At 33.6% G+C, this 20,239-nt stretch overlaps 2 protein-coding genes across 2 annotated transcripts; both read left to right on the top strand.

Moving 5' to 3' along the window:
• Positions 1 to 668: 668 nt before the first annotated feature.
• Positions 669 to 2,223, top strand: LOC119604767 (innexin inx5). Its single transcript, XM_037957595.1, has 3 exons — positions 669 to 1,224; positions 1,306 to 1,467; positions 1,539 to 2,223. Exons 1-3 carry the CDS (start codon positions 900 to 902, stop codon positions 2,195 to 2,197), a joined length of 1,146 nt encoding a protein of 381 aa, XP_037813523.1. The 5' UTR covers positions 669 to 899; the 3' UTR covers positions 2,198 to 2,223.
• Positions 2,224 to 4,760: 2,537 nt separating this feature from the next.
• LOC119604763 (serine protease nudel) lies at positions 4,761 to 19,750 on the top strand. The gene is made up of 19 exons (XM_037957592.1): positions 4,761 to 4,791; positions 8,864 to 9,001; positions 9,070 to 11,289; positions 11,346 to 11,802; positions 12,074 to 12,761; positions 12,822 to 13,328; positions 13,422 to 13,755; positions 13,825 to 14,959; positions 15,169 to 15,268; positions 15,481 to 15,550; positions 15,614 to 15,727; positions 15,804 to 16,590; positions 16,722 to 16,913; positions 18,027 to 18,508; positions 18,574 to 18,732; positions 18,796 to 18,928; positions 18,978 to 19,085; positions 19,149 to 19,277; positions 19,333 to 19,750. Exons 1-19 carry the CDS (start codon positions 4,761 to 4,763, stop codon positions 19,748 to 19,750), a joined length of 8,202 nt encoding a protein of 2,733 aa, XP_037813520.1.
• Positions 19,751 to 20,239: the final 489 nt, after the last annotated feature.

Here is a 20,239-nt window from a genome sequence, read left to right on the forward strand (position 1 = left end):
CGTTTAATAATAAGTATAATCAACATAAACTTTATTATTTTTATGCACAATTCAAATTGAAGAAAATAAATTTTAAATTGTGAAATTTCATAAAAATTTTATGAAACTACAAAAATTTTATATTTTTAAATGATTTTTAGCAGAAAAATGGTTTAACGACGTTGTTTTTTAAATTTTAACGGCGGATAGGCTTAGTCGGCATTTTGCAGAATCGACGCAGGTGTCAGATGGATGCACGAAACAAGTGTTGTTGCGTTGCACTTTAATTGACTGCATGGTTGTAAAATTTGGTATTAATTGATAAAGTTAGTGACGAAAAATCGCCGATTACAATAAATTAAATGGCACAAGTTTTTGTAACCTTGTTTAATTTTTGTAAATATTTCCTAGTGGGGATCTATAAACCGACTTTAATGATTCTATTTTTATTGCAAACATTTTTGAAAGTAAAATATATTTTATATTTTTAACATAAACGTTGAAAACAAATTTACTGTAAAAACCTCAACAAATTGGCAACACTGCTAATAAACGAACCACTCTGTTTGGAAAATGTAATAGATTAATTGCAAATAATTTAAAATTAAAGCATAATTTAGGGCGCCTTATTAAATGAAGAAATATTTTTTTTTGCCAACAGCACCGTTATAATTGGCTTTTTTGTTGTCATTTTACGATTAACAAAAACAAATAAAGAAGCAAAACTTTAAAGGAAAAATTAACACGTTTTTATTAAATTATCCTTAAAAAACTTGAAAGTTTCCAGTCGAAAATAAACAAATTTTATACGAAGCTAATATATAAAAAAATGTGCATTTTTTATTCTTAAAAAAGAAAACAATATTCAGAAAATTATACAAACTTTTCTAGAATTAATATTTTCATCACAAGAAAACACCATGTATGCAGCCGTCAAGCCATTGTCCAAATATTTGCAATTTAAATCAGTGCATATTTACGATATTATCTTCACTCTCCATTCCAAATGCACTGTGGTTATACTGCTGACATGTTCGTTCCTTCTGTCGGCCAAACAATATTTTGGCGATCCCATTATGTGCATAAGTGATGAATCGAATGTTGAATATGTCAATTCCTACTGCTGGACACTGGGAACGTATATTCTTAACTATTACGATTTGCAAATGCAAATAGATACAGTGAAAAATATGACAAGTAGTTCGAAAAGTTCTATAAGGGATCGTGGTAATGCGATATCAGAAGGTAAGTTCCTATAAAAATAAATTTTCGAAAATTGTATAAAAACGAAAATAATCGAAAAATGAATAAAATGATTAATTTTAGGTGTTGGACCAGAAGAAATCGGTAAAACTGAACGTGTTTATTTGCGTTATTACCAATGGATTATATTAGTTTTACTTTTACAAGCCTTAGTATTCTATTTTCCCTCGTTTTTGTGGAAAGTATGGGAGGGTCAACGTTTAAAACAACTGTGTTCGGAAGTTGGTAAGTTAAATGAAAATTCCTTCAACGTTTTAAAAGTAATATTGTATTCGAACATTATTCTCTCCAATTAGGTAATCCCCTGGTACCGGAAGACACCTATATATCGAGAAGTAAATTATTGGTTAAATATTTCACCTCCGATTACAGGGATATACATTTTTGTTATAATGCACGTTATTTATTCTGTGAAACTTTAAATTTCCTCATTAGTGTGTTGAATATCCTAATGTTGGAAGTATTTCTCAATGGCTTCTGGTCAAAGTATGTAAAAGCTATAGCCGCTATACCTAGTTATGATTGGACTACATGGAATGTTTTAACTTCACGTGTCTTTCCAAAAATTGCCAAGTGTCATATGACAAAGTATGGCTTTTCTGGTTCCACCACTTCATTGGATATACTGTGCATATTGCCGTTGAACATTTTGAATGAGAAACTGTTTGCTTTTCTTTGGATCTGGTTTTTAGCTATTTGTATATTGGCTGGTTTAAACTTAATATATCGTGGTATGCTAATTTTCAATGAACCCTTTCGTTTGCATTTATTATACACCAAATTGCGCATTATGCCCAAATCACATGTTCGCAGTGTCATAGAGGATATGAGTTATGGTGATTGGTTTGTTCTATTCAAGGTCAGTTCGAATATAAATCCCGTATTATTTCGTGATCTAATGAAAGAACTTTATGAAAATCGTAATCATAAAAAATCGTTAGGTTTTAATGTGTGATTTAAAAAAAAAAAAAACTTTTTTGTCTTCAATTGAATACTGCCTTTGAATTAGAATTGTTATTATTGATAATTGATCTCCTGAAAATTTTTTGTAAAGACTAAAATTTAATGAAAACACGTTCCTATATTAGTTTAGTTTTATAAGTTGTAAAATGCCTTTAAATATAGACGCATTAAACGCTTTAATGAATACATTTATAATTTAATGTATACGAGTTAATCTTCAAATTAAACACTTTCGTTATAACTCTTGTTTATTTTCAATATATTTTGAATTGAATTCTTGATTTTTTTGTTTATTTCTTATTTATGCTTTAAAACACGACTTTTTTATATTTCATGAATTAATTTTATTTTCTTGCAAATTATTTTTGATACATATCTTCCGTACAATAACCGTGAATATAAATAATATTTTTGAATTCTACTTTAAAGAAAAACCTTTATTTTCAGTTTATATTTAATGAAAATAAAATGTTTGTATTTTTGTATAAAAATTTACAAAACTAATAAAGCATTGTTTTTTTATTTTATTTTGGAGTTTACGAAAATTTTCTATAAAAAACGAGAATATTGCGAAAATTTAATAATTGAACTGAACTAGAACTGAACTAGAACTGCACTAGAACTGAACTAGAACTGAACTAGAACTGAACTAGAACTAAACTAGAACTGAACTAGAACTGAATTAGAACTGGGCTAGAACTGAACTAGAACTGAACTAGAACTGAACTAGAACTGAACTGAACTAGAACTGAACTAGAACTGAACTAGAACTGAACTAGAACTGAACTAGAACTGAACTAGAACTGAACTAGAACTGAACTAGAACTGAACTAGAACTGAACTAGAACTGAACTAGAACTGAACTAGAACTGAACTAGAACTGAACTAGAACTGAACTAGAACTGAACTAGAACTGAACTAGAACTGAACTAGAACTGAACTAGAACTGAACTAGAACTGAACTAGAACTGAACTAGAACTGAACTAGAACTGAACTAGAACTGAACTAGAACTGAACTAGAACTGAACTAGAACTGAACTAGAACTGAACTAGAACTGAACTAGAACTGAACTAGAACTGAACTAGAACTGAACTAGAACTGAACTAGAACTGAACTAGAACTGAACTAGAACTGAACTAGAACTGAACTAGAACTGAACTAGAACTGAACTAGAACTGAACTAGAACTGAACTAGAACTGAACTAGAACTGAACTAGAACTGAACTAGAACTGAACTAGAACTGAACTAGAACTAGAACTGAACTAGAACTGAACTAGAACTGAACTAGAACTGAACTAGAATTGAATTAGAACTGAACTAGAACTGAACTAGAACTGAACTAGAATTGAACTAGAACTGAACTAGAACTGAACTAGAACTGAACTAGAACTGAACTAGAACTGAACTAGAACTGTACTAGAACTTAACTAGAACTGAACTAGAACTGAACTAGAACTGAACTAGAACTGAACTAGAACTGAACTAGAATTGAATTAGAACTGAACTAGAACTGAACTAGAACTGAACTAGAACTGAACTAGAACTGAACTAGAATTGAACTAGAACTGAACTAGAACTGAACTAGAACTGAACTAGAACTGAACTAGAACTGAACTAGAACTAGAACTGAACTGAACTCGAACTAGAACTGAACTAGAAATAACGTGTAACTCATGTAATGTAACTTTAATTTCAAAACCGTTCTTAAAGTTCAATGATTTTTTGCGCAGTTGAATGACCTCTTTTTAACCATTAACAAACTCCCTCACGCATATTTTTGCAATTATAAACAAATAATTTTAAATTAAGAAAAAAAACTTTAGCCAAATAACAAAATAATTTCCTAGTCTAAGCTAAAAATTTTGTTTTTAAAATCAAATCGAAACGTTTATATACGTCTACCTTAGACTTGACTTTAGCAGCAGTTTTTTGTGGAAGCCAACAAACTTCCAAAATATACAAAATCAGCAATAAAATGCAGGCAAACCAATATTTTCATTAATACAATAATTATTTTTATGAAAATGTTAAATAAAAAAGTACTTAGAACAGCATAAAATTAAATTGCAATAATAATACTATTATTTGGGTCGTTTCAACTGTGGACAATTTGTGTAGTTTTTATTGCTGTGCAGACAAACGAACTACAACAATAATTGCAATGTCGTCCCACTTTTGAAATGCTTCATAAACCGAGCAAATGGCCCTCAACAGGTTCAGTTAACTTGCGTGGTATTACGCGAACGGAAGTATTTTAAAGCGAATAAAAAGTGTAAAAAAAAAGAAGAAAAATAAACGGTCGATTAATAAAGTGAAAATAACTATAGGAACTCCTGCCAAATTGGATTACCTGGCATTATTGTGGATTAGCAGCAGCCCTGTATAATATTGAGTGGATTAATTGAAATGTGTTAATAAAAGTGCAGTTTTATCCTTATTCAGGATCATACAAGAAAAAAGGATATTTAAAGCATAATTAATTAATATGATTTTTTAAAACAAGGATAACTCTAAAAAGGATAATAAATAATTATTTTACAATAATTGAAAAAATGTCAACAAAATTAAAGCTTACAAGTGATGGTAAATTATATATAAAATTTTCATATCCTTAAACAAGTGTTTTAATAAAATTTATGAAAAAGGATAATGAAATAAAATAAAATTAATTTAAATTAGTTTTTTTAAGCAAATAACGAAAAGTGAAATTTAGTTTACTTAACATAAATTTATTAAAAAAAATTAAAAAGCCATGTCATTAAAAAATTAGCAATAATTATGGCAAAAATGTTTTTTTTTTTTACAAAATCAAATTAAAGTTGAAGTGACACAAATAATTGCATTATACTTAAATAAATAATTGACATAATTCATAAAATATTTTTGAATGTGAAACATTTTAAATGAATAAAAGGATTTTAATTAAAAAAGGATGTTTTATAATTATCCTTTGAACATTTATAATAAAAGAATGTTGAGATGCCACAAGGATAACATCATTAAAATAATAAAATAATTAATAATTAATTAATGTAAATAAAAATTACAATTTATTTCGAAGTATTAATAGGTTTTAACAAATCGTTCTTCGCGACGACGTAAACTCAGGCACCGCATCGAAATCCTTGAAGAAATTTACTCGTTCTAAATACAATCCTGCTATTAAATCTGGAAAGTTCGGTCAATTCTGTTTTTATGAACATAGTTGTATCTATTAAGGCCCTCAACTCCAACATAATAAGGCTTTTCAACTGTCACTTGTCACAATGAGACAACACTTTTTCGAATTAAATAATATGGAGTCTTAGACATCAGGTTATTCGAGGAACTGAATGAAAACCGTGACATCGAATATTAATGATGGTCTAATGGTAGATCTTGATCCTGTATTTTACACGAATGAGCCCTGAATCTTTTGATCCTTGATAGTTATTCTTTAAAGATAAATTTACTAGAGTCCGCAGACTAAGATATCTGGAGTTTGTTCCTCAAGGAGCTACACATACAGTTAAAAAATTAACTACGGTTTTGTTAAAATAATCTATCATGACTGTAGGGTCGTTTAGATTGAAATATTTACATTAATAATAGACCTCAGTATTCGTGGAAATATTGGAATCTTCGCAAATAACCCTGTTGTGTTTATTCATTCATTAAATTCCTTTATAAGGGTTTAATAAGGGTTTAACGAATCGTTCTTCGGGACGACTTAATCTCAGGCACCGCATCGAAATCCTTGAAGAAATTTACTCGTTCTAAATACAATCTTGCTATTAAATCTGGAAAGTTCGGTCAATTCTGTTTTTATGAACATAGTTGTATCTATTAAGGCCCTCAACTCCAACATAATAAGGTTTTTCAACTGTCACTTCTTTAAATGAGACAGCACTTTTTCGAATAAAATAATATGGAGTCTTAGACATCCGGTTATTCGAGGAACTGAATGAAAACCTTGACATCGAACATTAATGATGGTCTAATGGTAGATCTTGATCCTGTATTTTACACAAATGAGCCCTGAATCTTTTGATCCTTGATAGTTATTCTTTAAAGATAAATTTACTAGAGTCCGCAGACTAAGATATCTGGAGTTTGTTCCTCAAGGAGCTACACATACGGTTAAAAAATTAGCTACGGTGTTGGTAAAATAATCTATCATTGTCTATCGTATGACTGTAGGGTCCTCAGTATTCGTGGAAATATTGGAATCTTCGCAAATAACCCTGTTGTGCTTATTCATTTATTGAATTCCTTTATAAGGGTTTAATATAGGTTTAACGAATCGTTCTTGGGGACGACGTAATCTCAGGCACCGTATTGAAATCCTTGGAGAAATTTACTCCTTCTAAATACAATCTTACTATTAAATCTGGAAATTTCAGACAATTCTGTTTTTATCAACATAGTTGTATCTATTAAGGCCCTCAACTCCAACATAATAAGGTTTTTCAACTGTCACTTCTTCAAATGAGACAGCACTTTTTCGAATTAAATAATATGGAGTCTTAGACATCAGGTTATTCGAGGAACTGAAGTTTTTCTTGAATGAAAACCTTGACATCGAACATTAATGATGGTCTAATGGTAGATCTTGATCCTGTATTTTACACAAATGAGCCCTGAATCTTTTGATCCTTGATAGTTATTCTTTAAAGATAAATTTACTAGAGTCCGCAGACTAAGATATCTGGAGTTTGTTCCTCAAGGAGCTACACATACGATTAAAAAATTAACTACGGTGTTGGTAAAATAATCTATCATTGTCTATCGTATGACTGTAGGGTCGTTTAGATTGAAATATTTACATTAATAATAGACCTCAGTATTCGTGGAAATATTAGCATCTTCGCAAATAACCCTGTTGTGCTTATTCATTCATTAAATTCCTTTATAAGGGTGTAATAAAGGTTTAACGAATCGTTCTTGGGGACGACGTAATCTCAGGCACCGTATTGAAATCTTTGGAGAAATTTACTGCTTCTAAATACAATCTTACTATTAAATCTGGAAATTTCAGACAATTCTGATTTTATCAACATAATAAGGTTTTTCAACTGTCACTTCTTCAAATGAGACAGCACTTTTTCGAATTAAATAATATGGAGTCTTAGACATCAGGTTATTCGAGGAACTGAGGTTTTTCTTAAATGAAAACCTTGACATTGAACATTAATGATGGTCTAGTGGTAGATCCTGATCCTGTATTTTACACAAATGAGCCCTGAATCTTTTGATTCTTGATAGTTATTCTTTAAAGATAAATTTACTAGAGTCCGAAGACTAAGATATCTGGAGTTTGTTCCTCAAGGAGCTACACATAGAGTTCAAAATATCGAATGACTGTAGGGTCGTTTAGATTGAAATATTTACATTAATGGTAGACCACGGTATTCGTGGAAATATTGGAATCTTCGCAAATAACCTTGCTGCGCTTATTCATTCATTAAATTCCTTTATAACCACATCCCTATTATTCAGACAATGTAAAAATCTACCTATCAAGTCTGCCAGACACCGTAGAGCATTACCAACTCTAAGCTGAATTAACCATGATCACATGTCTTTCGTCTGTCCAGTAAACCTTGCAATTAAGGTACAGGTCGCAATTTTGAAGATAACTTGTAGAATTTTTGATCTAAGGATCTGATCAAAATACACATTTTATGTTTTGAAATCAATTAACGATATACAGTACTTTATATATCATACATACCAATCGGATTCGGAATCATTATTTAAGTCGATCAAACTACAGATCACAAAATATAGATAACTTAATGGAATTTGACATAAGCGCCTATTTTGGTCCTATTGAAAATTAACCATTATTTCATCTAGAAACTCCCGATTTTGGGCTTTTTAGATCATAATATTGGATAGCCCATACAAACTCCCCATAGATTAAGATGTAAAGTAGTCCATAGACTAGTGCGAACAGTAGTTCATAGACTATTCTAGAGACTAGTTCATGGAATGATCAGTTGACTAGTTAATACACTAGTCCATAGAATATTTAATCCAATTGTCAATAAACTAGTACATAGAGTAGTCAAACAAAGTCCTAGTCTAGTCCATAGATTATTCAGAACACCAGTCCGTATATACTAGGACTAGGAAAAGCCAAAAAATTAATTTTGCCTTTTAATCCATAAAAAGTACTATTTTTGATAAAAATTCCTACTACATATTTTAAAGTTTGAATTTTCCACCATTGGTCTCATGCCTGCCTAACTTGCCAAGGACCAATCATTATTTTTTCGGCTCAAAATTATTCATAGTAGAGGCCCGATTGGGTCTCTAGTATGAAGAGCCTATTTTAGGCTTACTATAGCTTATTGATGGTCATGTTATTAGGCAAAACTAAAACTCATTTTGTAAAAAGTACCTAAATCGTGATACTGTATTTTTAAAGACAATCTGATCAGTATTTTTTGTATAAAATATACAGAACCAAGTTCAACTGTAGACTAAATAATTGACACGTTCCAGTACTAGCCAAATATGTAGGTTTTAGTGAGAAATAGTCAGAATTAAGCAGGACTATAAACAAATAATTAATTTTTGTTTATGGTTTACTGAAGAACCCACAAATCTGGCAAGTACTGGACTAAATCTGAAATATATAAACACCATATTCCTATCAATTCCTATGCAGAACTTGAAACACCACGTTCTAGATCACATAGAAAATGTAGCCGTTTAATATTAACAAAAATATGTGCCTTATCCGTAATTGTATTCCTTATAATTTTAACATCAATTATATATCATGGAATAGTGCTGGAGCGTATGGGTGAGTTTTTTTTTTTTTGATAAAACAATAAAGTAACCTATAAATCTTTATTAATTTCCCTTTGATAGATAAATTAAGGCAAATTGTAGCCTTAAATATGAAACACTATCAAATTAAGAATCCCACCAACAAGGACTTCAAGTTGCCCCAACATTTGCAATTGATAGCCGATTCGCAATTGAACAATATGGAACTTATACATGATTTCGATATTAACGATGAAGATGGCCGAAGTTTGCATATACAACATAAGAAATTTCGTTTTATGAATAGAAGATTTAAGCGAGAGGAAAATGAGGAGTTTGAAGAATTTGAGGCATTAGATCCTATGCAAATACCCCCCGATTTGGATTCTATAGATCCCATAAGAATACAACAAAATTCTTTGGATTTAAAGAGTCTGTATGCTAAAGTTAGAAATAAACGTACCAAACAGGCTATTAGTAAGTTGGAAAGGGAATATAAACGTTGTAAAAAGGAATCGGATGGCAATAAGGACTGTATGGTGGCATTTATGCGTATGTATAATTTGGCACGCGAGATCAATGAGAAAATGGAAAAAATGAAAGCAATTTTTAAGGATAGTGAACTTTTACTGCAAGGCAACTCCAGTTCAAGTAGTAATGAATCAAAGGAATCGTATTTAAAAACCACCACAAAAGCTGCAACCGAAACAACGCCAGTAAGTGTGCCGATAACCTTGGAACCATCGACAGTGGATGACAATAGTACTAGTAAAATATCTAAAGCTGAAAAAATTAAACCCAGTAAGATAAGTTGGATTTTAGATGGCAATGATTATAATGATTCTGAAGAAGAATTTGCCATAATGCCCGATGCCAAAGTGGATAATACTACGGCAGCTAATGAGGAGACTACGCTTATTAGTAGTACTACGGAGATAGTTCATAGTATTGAGAATACTTTAATAAAAGAAGATAAAAGCCAGTTATACAAATCCATGGCTACAACTAATGCTCCAAGTACAACTGCTATTTATAGTAAAAATAACAAGGAACTTGAAGAAACTAATGAATCGTCCAATCTCACTACAGCTAATCCCTTAAACACTTCAATTAAACCTGATGAAGAAAAGTTTGAAAAAATTAGTTGGATATTAGATGGTGGTGATAGTTCGGAAAAGGGAAAATCATATCAACAGACTACAAGAAATCCTACTACAGCTAGTACTACTGTTCCTAGCACAACTGTAATTTATGATCAAAGTAATGGAACTTCAACAGTTAATCCTTTCACATCCACAACTAAAGCTGAAGAGGAAAAGTTTGAAAAAATCAGTTGGATATTAGATGGTGATGATAGTTCGGAAAAAGGCAAAGCATATCAACTAACTACAACAAATCCAATTAGCACTACTGAAGCTACTACAACAACAACTGCTAGAGCTACCACCGATGGTCCTTCGGTCTCTACAAGTAAAGATAAAGAAGAGAAATTCGAAAAAATTAGTTGGATATTAGATGGTGATGATAGTTCAGAAAATTCCGTTATAACTCATGATCATTTCGAAGATACACATCATACTACCGTTAGTTTAAAAACTACAAGTGAGGGAAGTAATAGCACTTTGATTCCAACAAGTCCCGTCACGATAAAAGCCACTACCTCTCTAACAACATCTGTATACGAAGTTACCGAAAGAGTAACTACTATCTCCACGACAACTGATAACGATTTGGAACGTAAATTACAGTTCGATTGGATTTTAGATGGTGAAGAACTGACAGCTGAAATAACAGAAGTTTATAATACATCAACATCCACCACTGAGCTGCCATTAAATGTCACAACTTCTCCATTTCCCACTAAACCTAAACCCATAAAATATAGCTGGATTATAGACAGTGATGCCAATAGTGCTGAATCGCACACCACGTTAAAACCTTTAACAACCTTAGCTCAAGATCGTGTGATAAATGCGGAGCAGGAAAATTGCAATGTCACCTCAGAGGATGGTGTATGCAAACTGCCTTTGAAGAATGATAAACAGCGTTTTCGTAGTGATCATGACGATGACGAACATCCCTTAGATAATCCAAGTAGTTTGGAAAATATGCTAGAGAGTTTGGAACGCTTAGCGCCAACGGTAACGGAAAAATCAAATAAAACATTTGATCCTTTAGATCGTAGCGAATGGGAAAAGAAGTTTCAGCAGGCAGCTTTAAGTAATCAACAGGAGATAATGGATTCATTTGGGGAATTAGATGCTAAACATATTGCCAAATTTGGACCTAAATTAAATCCGGTAAATCCTAATAACTTTGGGGGTAAGTGAACGAATTAATATAGTAAAAACAGAAAGATAAACTAATCATATTTCCAGCTGATAATCAATTTATGACTTTATGCGAACGCATGGCTAAGAGAATGCGCGATAAGGGCTCCTCCCCGGCAGGTCCTCAGCCCCAACCGCAACCACAGCCTGAACCAGATCCAGAGTCTTATACACAATCCTCAGCTGTACAATTTACTAGTCGCGCTCCGGTTGGTGGATTTCCGGTGACAGGTGAAACCATGAAGGCCTCGGCACAGTTTATGTTTAATCCCAACTTTGGCACGCCCACCATACCCATTTGCTTTTACGTTTCTCCAGCTAATTTGCGAATGGTCAATCAAGTACCTCTATGGACGCCCTCATACTTTGGTATGCCTGGAGGTTTTGGTGGTTCGAGTGGTGGTGTTATGGGTGGTGCCGGTGGTCCCGGAGGCATTTTCTTTGTACCACAAAACTTTGGAACAACGGGTAATTTCTTTGGCCACACAACTGGCACAGCTCAAGGGTGAGTTTGGGTTAATATGAAGGGGTTTTCACTAAGAACGATCTCAATTCTTTTACAATTTAAAACATTACTCGATGTCCTTTAATACCTCAAAAAAGACGGAAGGACACAAGACGGACTGATGTCCAATGTAACTCTTTTCTTTAAGGTTATATTGAACATGAATTTTCTTGTATTTCGGCCAAAAAAAAACTTTTTTGGAAGTGCATCGTACTTATTGAAACCTCTTATATTTAGAAACTATATAACTAAAGAAATGTTTACTTAACAGCGGCCAAGGAAATATACCAAATATATTCTCCAAGAATGCTTCACCTCAACAGAAACAACAACAACAGCAGCAACAACAAGCCCAAAAACAATTATTCTGCACATATATGCAAAATCATGGTAACTCTGGCAGTACAGGTGGTGTGGGTGGCGGTGGAGTAAGTGGACCTGGTAATGCTGTAAGCGGTCTTGGCTTTTCAAATGCCAATTTCAAAATGCGCTCAGGGAATTCTAACAATTCTTTATCTTCTGATATTATCTATGCTTCCTATGCCGATCTACCAGATCATTTGGGTCACGAAGATCATTTCAAGTGTGAACTGCCCGGACAATTGGCCTGTTATGGTGGCAATGAATGTATACGTGAACGTTCCTGGTGTGATGGTTCGGTCGATTGTTCGGATGGTAGTGATGAGGCAGCCTGTACGTGTCGCCAGCGTATAGATGAAGATCGAGTGTGTGATGGTTATGCCGATTGTCCAATGGCTGAAGATGAAGTTGGTTGTTATGGTTGTGAGGAATTTATGTATTCGTGCTATGAACATCCCGAAGAATATAAAATGAACAATCAATCTACCGTATCCATGTGTTATAGTAGCTTGGAAAAGTGTGATGGTTTTAGTAATTGCCTAAATGGTAAAGATGAAATGGATTGCAGTTTGATTGTAAATGATATAACTCATCATATGGTAAGTTGAGGATGTACAATTCCACTTTATTTGTTATACAACAAGTTTATGTTGTTTTAGTCCCATTCCGTTTCAACTTCAGAGGGTTATCTTTATCGTAACTATCGCGGTGAGTGGTATCCGGTTTGCAATAATGGTGAAAATTGGGCTTTAGAGGCTTGTCAAAATGAAGGCGGTTATTATGGAAAACCCAACATAACATTTAGACCACTATCATTGCCGGGACCTTTTATAGAACCCGCTCACATTGGCAGTGCTCATTTTCCGCAATCGTGTCAGCAACGTGATGATCAAGATATACTGGCCGATCATGTAGCTTATGTCAAGTGTACGCCCACAAAGTGCGGTATAACAAAACGTAGTACGAAAAGTTTGCTGGCGCGAAAATCGAAACGTTTTGCTAAGCTGCAAGCAGCTGCTGAATTGCAAAAGAAACGTGAAATAGATAATGATGCAGGACGTATCGTGGGTGGTACATTTAGTAAGCCCATGGAATGGCCATTTGTGGTGGCTCTCTATAGAAATGGAAATTTTCATTGTGGCGGCACTATTTATTCCGCACAGTGGGTATGTTTGGAAAAGTTTAATTTATATATTATATCTTGCTTTTACCATGACTTCCAACACTTTCCTTTGATATACTTACGTTTTCTCCCATAGATTATCAGTGCAGCACATTGTGTTATTAATTATCATAAATACTACTATGAAGTTCGTGCTGGTCTGCTAAGACGTTCGAGTTTTTCTTTATCGACTCAAATACAGCCAATTTCACATGTGATTGTTCATCAGGCCTATGAACGTCGTAGTATGCGCAATGATTTATCACTATTACGTTTGATGAAACCTTTGCTTTTCAATCGTTGGGTTAAACCGATTTGTCTACCCGATATGGGGCGCTCAACAGCAGGAGATGATTGGATTTGGGGACCAGAAGCAGATACTCTATGCACTACTGTAGGTTGGGGTGCTATTAGAGAGAAAGGTCCGGGAAGTAAGTAAAATCTTTTAAAGCAAATGGAATGATATTCAATAAAGGAAGCATAATAATCAATTTTTTAAGGTGATTCTTTACGTCAAGTCACCGTACCCATACGTAAAGCCTGTACTGAAAAAGATGACCAAGAAGCTGAAGATATTTGTGCCGGTGATCCAGATGGCGGTCGAGATGCTTGTCAAGGTGATTCTGGAGGACCTTTATTCTGTCGCAGTGTTAACAATAACGATGAATGGTATCTAGCTGGTGTCGTCAGTCATGGAAATGGTTGCGCTAGACCTAAGGAATTTGGTGTTTATACGCGAGTCGCTTTGTATTTGGATTGGATAGAAATGGCAATACGTCCCGAGTTTTTGCCACATGTACAACCGCAAAAAATGTGTCCCGGTTATGTTTGTGTCTGGGGTGGTAAACGTTGTATACCGCAAAGGAAACGTTGCGATCGTATTGTTAACTGTTTGGGTGGTGAGGATGAAGTCGGTTGTATTTACAACTTTATACCGGATTTGGCTAGTACACAAAATTCTACAACCACCGAAAGTGACTATCATCCGGAGGATGATGGTAAAGGTACAACGCCTATTAGTGTGGTAGAGAATAATTTAGAAAGGGGTTTAGAGGAGGATGAGGTTTCTGAGGAAAATGAAACTACCAGAAAGAAGGAAGAATTAGAAACTACAAGTATTCTTGTAGACACTACTACTTTTAAAAGTGAAATAGAAAATACAGCGAATGCAGAAAGTACTAGCGAAACTGTGCTGTCTACAACAACTACCGATGTGACCTCCACCGAATCCTCTACTACAGAATCTTCTTTAGTCAGCACCACTGTGCTAGTACCTAGCTCTACTGAGGATCTGGAAAAATTTACAACATTAGCTGTACAACTATTTGAGAGTACAACTGTAGGCAGTATAATAACTGAAACTACGACATTGGCAATTGCTGATAGCACTCAGAATTTGGTAACTGAATCAACTATGGAAATAAAAATTGAATTTTTGGGGGATACTACAACAGATTCGCTAAATGTAACAACATTATCGCATTCCACGTTAGCAACTACAACTGGAAATACTTGGGCATCAATAACTCCTCTAACTACAGATGGTCCTACTACAACAACCGATACATTTGAAATAAATTCCACAACTCCGGTACTGCCTAAGAAGTCGCCGCCACATAAATTCACTTGTCAAAAGTATGTAATTTTGTAATCGTTTTCTATAATCGCAGCCTTAATTTGATTTCTTCCTTCGGAAATGTTATATTTGTTGGAAATTATATTTCAGTGATGAAATAAGTAATTACAATATAATAAGCTGGTGTGGGATAACACTGTGGGGCGTGATTGATGATAATTGTATACTTGTTTCATATAAAATTTTTCTGTTTTTTTTTTTTTTGTAGGATTACACAAACTATCGATATATCACATCGTTGCGATCGTATTGTGGATTGTGAGGATGGTACCGATGAAGATGGTTGTAGTTGTCGAGATTATTTAAAGGTAAAATATATAATTTTTATTAAAATAAAAGATTATAAGGTCCCACCCAACTCAAAACTGCGCCTTAGTTAAAATAGTCTTCAAGTCACTCTATATCAAGAAAAACCACTGGAGTTGCCATTATCAAATCATTAAAATATTTTACACAATGCATTCACGAGATTATTTTGAAGTGATTGACTTCCAAAGTTCTAACCTGTTATTAATTTTAGGATCAATTAAGCATTTTGATATGCGATGGAAAGCCCGATTGTGAAGATTTAACCGATGAAGATAATTGCGGTAAGTTTGTTTGACTATTCCAACCTAAAAACGGTAACCTTAAGAGAATATATTTTTCAAAAGGAAATTGCAACAGTGATGAATTTTTGTGTCCATTATCGAAAACCTGCTTGCCGCTGGAAAAACGTTGCAATGATTTAATTGATTGTAAATTTAAAGAAGATGAACAAGATTGTTGTAAGTATTAAAAAATTAGATAATATAGGAATTTGAAATGAAATATTTGAATCAAAATGTTTCCCCTCCTCCTTAGTCGCTCTTACAAATGGCAAAGAAATTAAATTGGACTCGAATAAACGGCCGGCACTACAAAGTGCTGGTATATTTTCTCGCAACATCAATGGCATCTGGCGCACGGTTTGCACTCATGAAACAACATTTAGCGATCATAATGCCAAAACGGCAGCCGAAGTATGTGCCCTATTGGGTTTCAAAGGTTTCAAGTTCTATAATACCACACAACCGGCCAAACATCATCACATTGTACCCATTAGTCCAGAAATTCATTCAAAATCTAGATTTAACGAAGAAGTTCTATCTGTAGTCAGTGATAATTTACACTTTTCTCATGTGAAAAATATATTTCTCAAAGATTTAAAAACCAATTTAAGGACAATACGTATAGAACAAACTAAGGAAACTTGTTTGGGTCTTTATGTTGAATGTCATGCGAAATCGAATCATACGGAACCCATCAAAACTATAAGTGCTGGTCAACCGAAACCCTCCGCCGAAGATTTAAAAGTTCCGCATATAAAACCAGCTTTAGAGACCCATAATAAACCGAATGTTTTTGTTAAGCCAAATTTACCCACAATGATGGTGGAGAAAAAGGAGGAAATTATGCAAAAATTGGATAAAGTTATTGATGGAAAAAAGAATATAACTATTCTGGTGGATAAGAAACTGCATCATGGCATAGAGGAACTACATTGGCCCTGGTTGGTGGATGTATATGCAAATGGTAAACTTTGGTGTTTGGGTGTCTTGATGGATAAACACTGGATAATGGTGCATGAAACTTGTGATTTTGGTTTAAGGTAAGATTAAGTTTCAAATTGTGACAACCGATTTCAATTAAAATCTGAATAACATATTATTGAAGATTTCGATCTGCTAAGATGCAGGTTAAAATTTGGCTTTTTAATTATTTTTTATTTCTTAAATTTAGACTCAATTCGGATTATGTGGTGGCTTTGTTTGGTGGTGGCAAAACTAAGCATACTTTACATAGAAGTAATCACGAGGAAATTCATCGTATAGATTGTTCGGAAGTGGTACCGAATAGTGATGTTTTGTTGATGCATTTGGAGAGGCCAGTTCGTTTTACACATTACGTATTGCCAACATTTATACCAGATGGGTAAGAAAATGTACTCATAACTCTTAACTATAGATCAGTCTATAGACTGGACTATCTTGTCCAGTCTACAGTCTTGACTATAGATCAATCTGCAGCCCTGAATATAGATCAGTCTATAGTCTTTACTACAGATCAGTCTATAGTCTTGACTACAGATCAGTCTATAGTCTTGACTATAGATCAGTCTATAATCTTAATTATAGATCAGTCTATAATCTTGATTATAGATCAGTCTATAGTCTTTACTTTAAATCAGTCTATAATCATTACTATAGATCAGTCTATAGTCTTGACTATAGATCTGTCTATAGTCTTGACTATAGATCTGTCTATAGTCGTGACTACATATCAGTCTATAGTCTTCAATAGATCAGTCTATAGTCTTGACTATAGATCAGTCTAGTCTTGATTATAGACCAAATCTACTCACAGCTCTTAACTATAGATCAGTCTATAGACTGGACTATAGACCAGTCTACAGTCTTGACTATAGATCAATCTGCAGCCCTGAATATAGATCAGTCTATAGTCTTTACTACAGATCAGTCTATAGTCTTGACTACAGATCAGTCTATAGTCTTGACTATAGATCAGTCTATAATCTTGATTATAGATCAGTCTATAATCTTGATTATAGATCAGTCTATAGTCTTTACTTTAAATCAGTCTATAATCATTACTATATATCAGTCTATAGTCTTGACTATAGATCTGTCTATAGTCTTGACTACATATCAGTCTATAGTCTTCAATAGATCAGTCTATAGTCTTGACTATAGATCAGTCTAGTTTTGATTATAGACCAGTTTATAGTCTTTACTATAGACCAGTTGATAGTCTTTACTGTAGATCAGTCTATAGTCTTGACTATAGATCAGTATATAGTTATAACTATAGATCAGTCTATAATCTTGACTATAGATCAGTCTATAATCTTGACTACAGATCAGTATATAATCTTGACTATTGATCAGTATATAATCATGACTACAGATCAGTCTATAATCTTGACTACAGATCAGTCTATAGTGTTGACTATATCCCAGACTGGTCTATATCGAATCTTGCAAATTAATAATTTCCATTTACACTCATCCCTTCTTATTTTCGCAGCTCCCACTTCGATAAACATCCCAAACATGAGTGTATAGCAGTTTTACATGACAATTCGAATGGACGCATCAAAACTGTAACAATAAAGGAACAAAATAATGACAAACAATGTCAAAGTACGGCCATGGGTTGTTATCGCCTGATCGAGAAAACACCACCTATGAAATTATTAAGAGAAACTTCGGTTAGTGCCGAAGACGTAGCCAATATATCCGAAGAAGTAACGATACGTGATTCACATAGTTCCGAAGAGAATGAAGTTGTTTCGAAATATACCACCTGTACACAATTCGGAAGTAAACATGTGAATGGTACGGGCTTAGAACCCATAGATCAAGGTATTTTAGTATGTCGCAGTAATGATACGGGTTGGTATCCAAATGCTTTATTTTCCTACAATAATACGAATTGTAATAGTTTTAAACAGGCCTTTGCTATGAGAACTTTAGAGGAGGCCTATAAGGCAATACACGAGATATTGGGTAAGAAATATTATATGCTCAAAACTGATTAAAAGTAGCTTTACTGATGTTATTGAGTTCTTTAGAAACTGCCCATTGCAAAATTGCCCATGATGTTCCGTTATGCTCAGACTTTAGATGTCCTTTAGGATTGTGTCTGAATGCTAGTCAAATTTGTGATGGACATATGGACTGTCATGATGGAAGTGATGAAAAACTTGAGATGTGTAAACGTCTGAATAAAAGTAATTGGGTTCTTAAATTTGGAAATTAGAGGGAACTGAAAGAAGTATTGGTTTTTCTTACAGCTTGTGATCCCTCGGAAATGAAGTGCCGCACTACTGATAAATGTTTGCCGAAAACGAAATTTTGTGATCATATAGCGGATTGTGAGGATCTTACGGATGAGCCAACAATATGTTCCTGTTTTACTTATTTAAGGTAATGTTCGTAAAAAGAGAAAGCAAAGTTTAATATATATTAATTTTAGAGCTACCGATCCTTCGAAAATATGTGATGGTGTTCGAAATTGCTGGGATAAAAGTGATGAAAGTCCAGTTTTATGTAATTGTACAGCAGATCGTTTTCAATGTGGACAGTAAGTTGATATAAACTTTTGAAACAAACAAAAAATCCCTATATATATTAAGATAAACTTTAGATCCTCAAAAGATTGTATACCTCGGGAATTTGTATGCGACAAGGAAACCGATTGTCCTAATGGTGAAGATGAGCGTTATTGTTATGGCATTGAACATCCTATAGAACAAAATGATGATCTCTCACAGAAGTATGTTAATCCAATAAAAATGTTAGAATCTTTATATTAACGCTAACTCTTATAGGCCTTTCAACCGACCACCCCAATATGGCCAGTTGATAGAACAAAGCTATGGCATTTGGCATACGAAATGTTTTCCCAAATCCACACCACCCGATATGTCTGAGGTCAGACAAATATGCCAAAAATTGGGCTATAGTCCATATCGTCAGCCCAGTTATCGTCTTATCGATGATGCTCTCAACGATGTCATCTTTACCCAAGAATCACCCGATCAACGTGGTCGTTCGTTTAGTAATGATCCTTTGGCGGGTAAATATCGCACCTCAACTAAGGCGGTTATAAAAAATAAATTTTCACCTCTACTGCTTAATGAACAATTAACGCTGTTCGTTAAACCTTCCCGACCCATAGCGGAGTTGGTACGATGGAATACTACGGACTCGGAGAAATGTTTAAGGTTAGAAATAAAATGTTCGTAGTAAAAATTTTTAGAATTTTAAAATTTATTTGCATGTTAGTTTTAGTTTAATGTTTTTTGTACTTTTTTGTAAAATAAAATTAAAAAAATATATATTTTTGAAAAAATCTACATATTCTTCTTTAGATCCATAGAAATTAAACTTTCTTGAATATCGGTTTTTGTCTGGTATTACATAACTTGATATTGTATGTATGTAGTGTCATATGCATTAGAATTGATCAAACAATTTATCTATATATAAGTGATGATCTGTATCCCTATAAACTTGAATAATATGAACATAGTTTCAAGTCGGGTGGCTTAGAGCCGTTTTGTTGCCGCTGTCACTTATTCGTAGAGTATAAAAAAAACGTTTTAAACTTTCTTTGTCATTGTCAGGCAAATATTTCAGGAAGTACGTCTAGGTTTCTGAACATCGGACGATTATACCTTCATTGATCACTATATAAGGTTGTTATTTTTGCCAACAAACAGGCCCTTTAGTGGC

The sequence above is a fragment of the Lucilia sericata genome, unplaced genomic scaffold, assembly GCF_015586225.1.
Source record: "Lucilia sericata isolate MDLA Ls3-8-SP2 unplaced genomic scaffold, ASM1558622v1 Contig000426F_arrow, whole genome shotgun sequence".
Lineage (NCBI taxonomy): Eukaryota > Metazoa > Arthropoda > Insecta > Diptera > Calliphoridae > Lucilia > Lucilia sericata.

Coding starts and splice junctions, on each gene's coding strand:
- LOC119604767 (XM_037957595.1), top strand. CDS start 900: ATGTATGCAGCCGTCAAGCCATTGTCCAAATATTTGCAATTTAAATCA. Junction 1,225..1,305: donor TGGTAATGCGATATCAGAAG/GTAAGTTCCTAT, acceptor GATTAATTTTAG/GTGTTGGACCAGAAGAAATC. Junction 1,468..1,538: donor ACAACTGTGTTCGGAAGTTG/GTAAGTTAAATG, acceptor CTCTCCAATTAG/GTAATCCCCTGGTACCGGAA.
- LOC119604763 (XM_037957592.1), top strand. CDS start 4,761: ATGTCAACAAAATTAAAGCTTACAAGTGATG. Junction 15,728..15,803: donor AGAAGATGAACAAGATTGTT/GTAAGTATTAAA, acceptor CCTCCTCCTTAG/TCGCTCTTACAAATGGCAAA. Junction 16,591..16,721: donor ACTTGTGATTTTGGTTTAAG/GTAAGATTAAGT, acceptor TCTTAAATTTAG/ACTCAATTCGGATTATGTGG.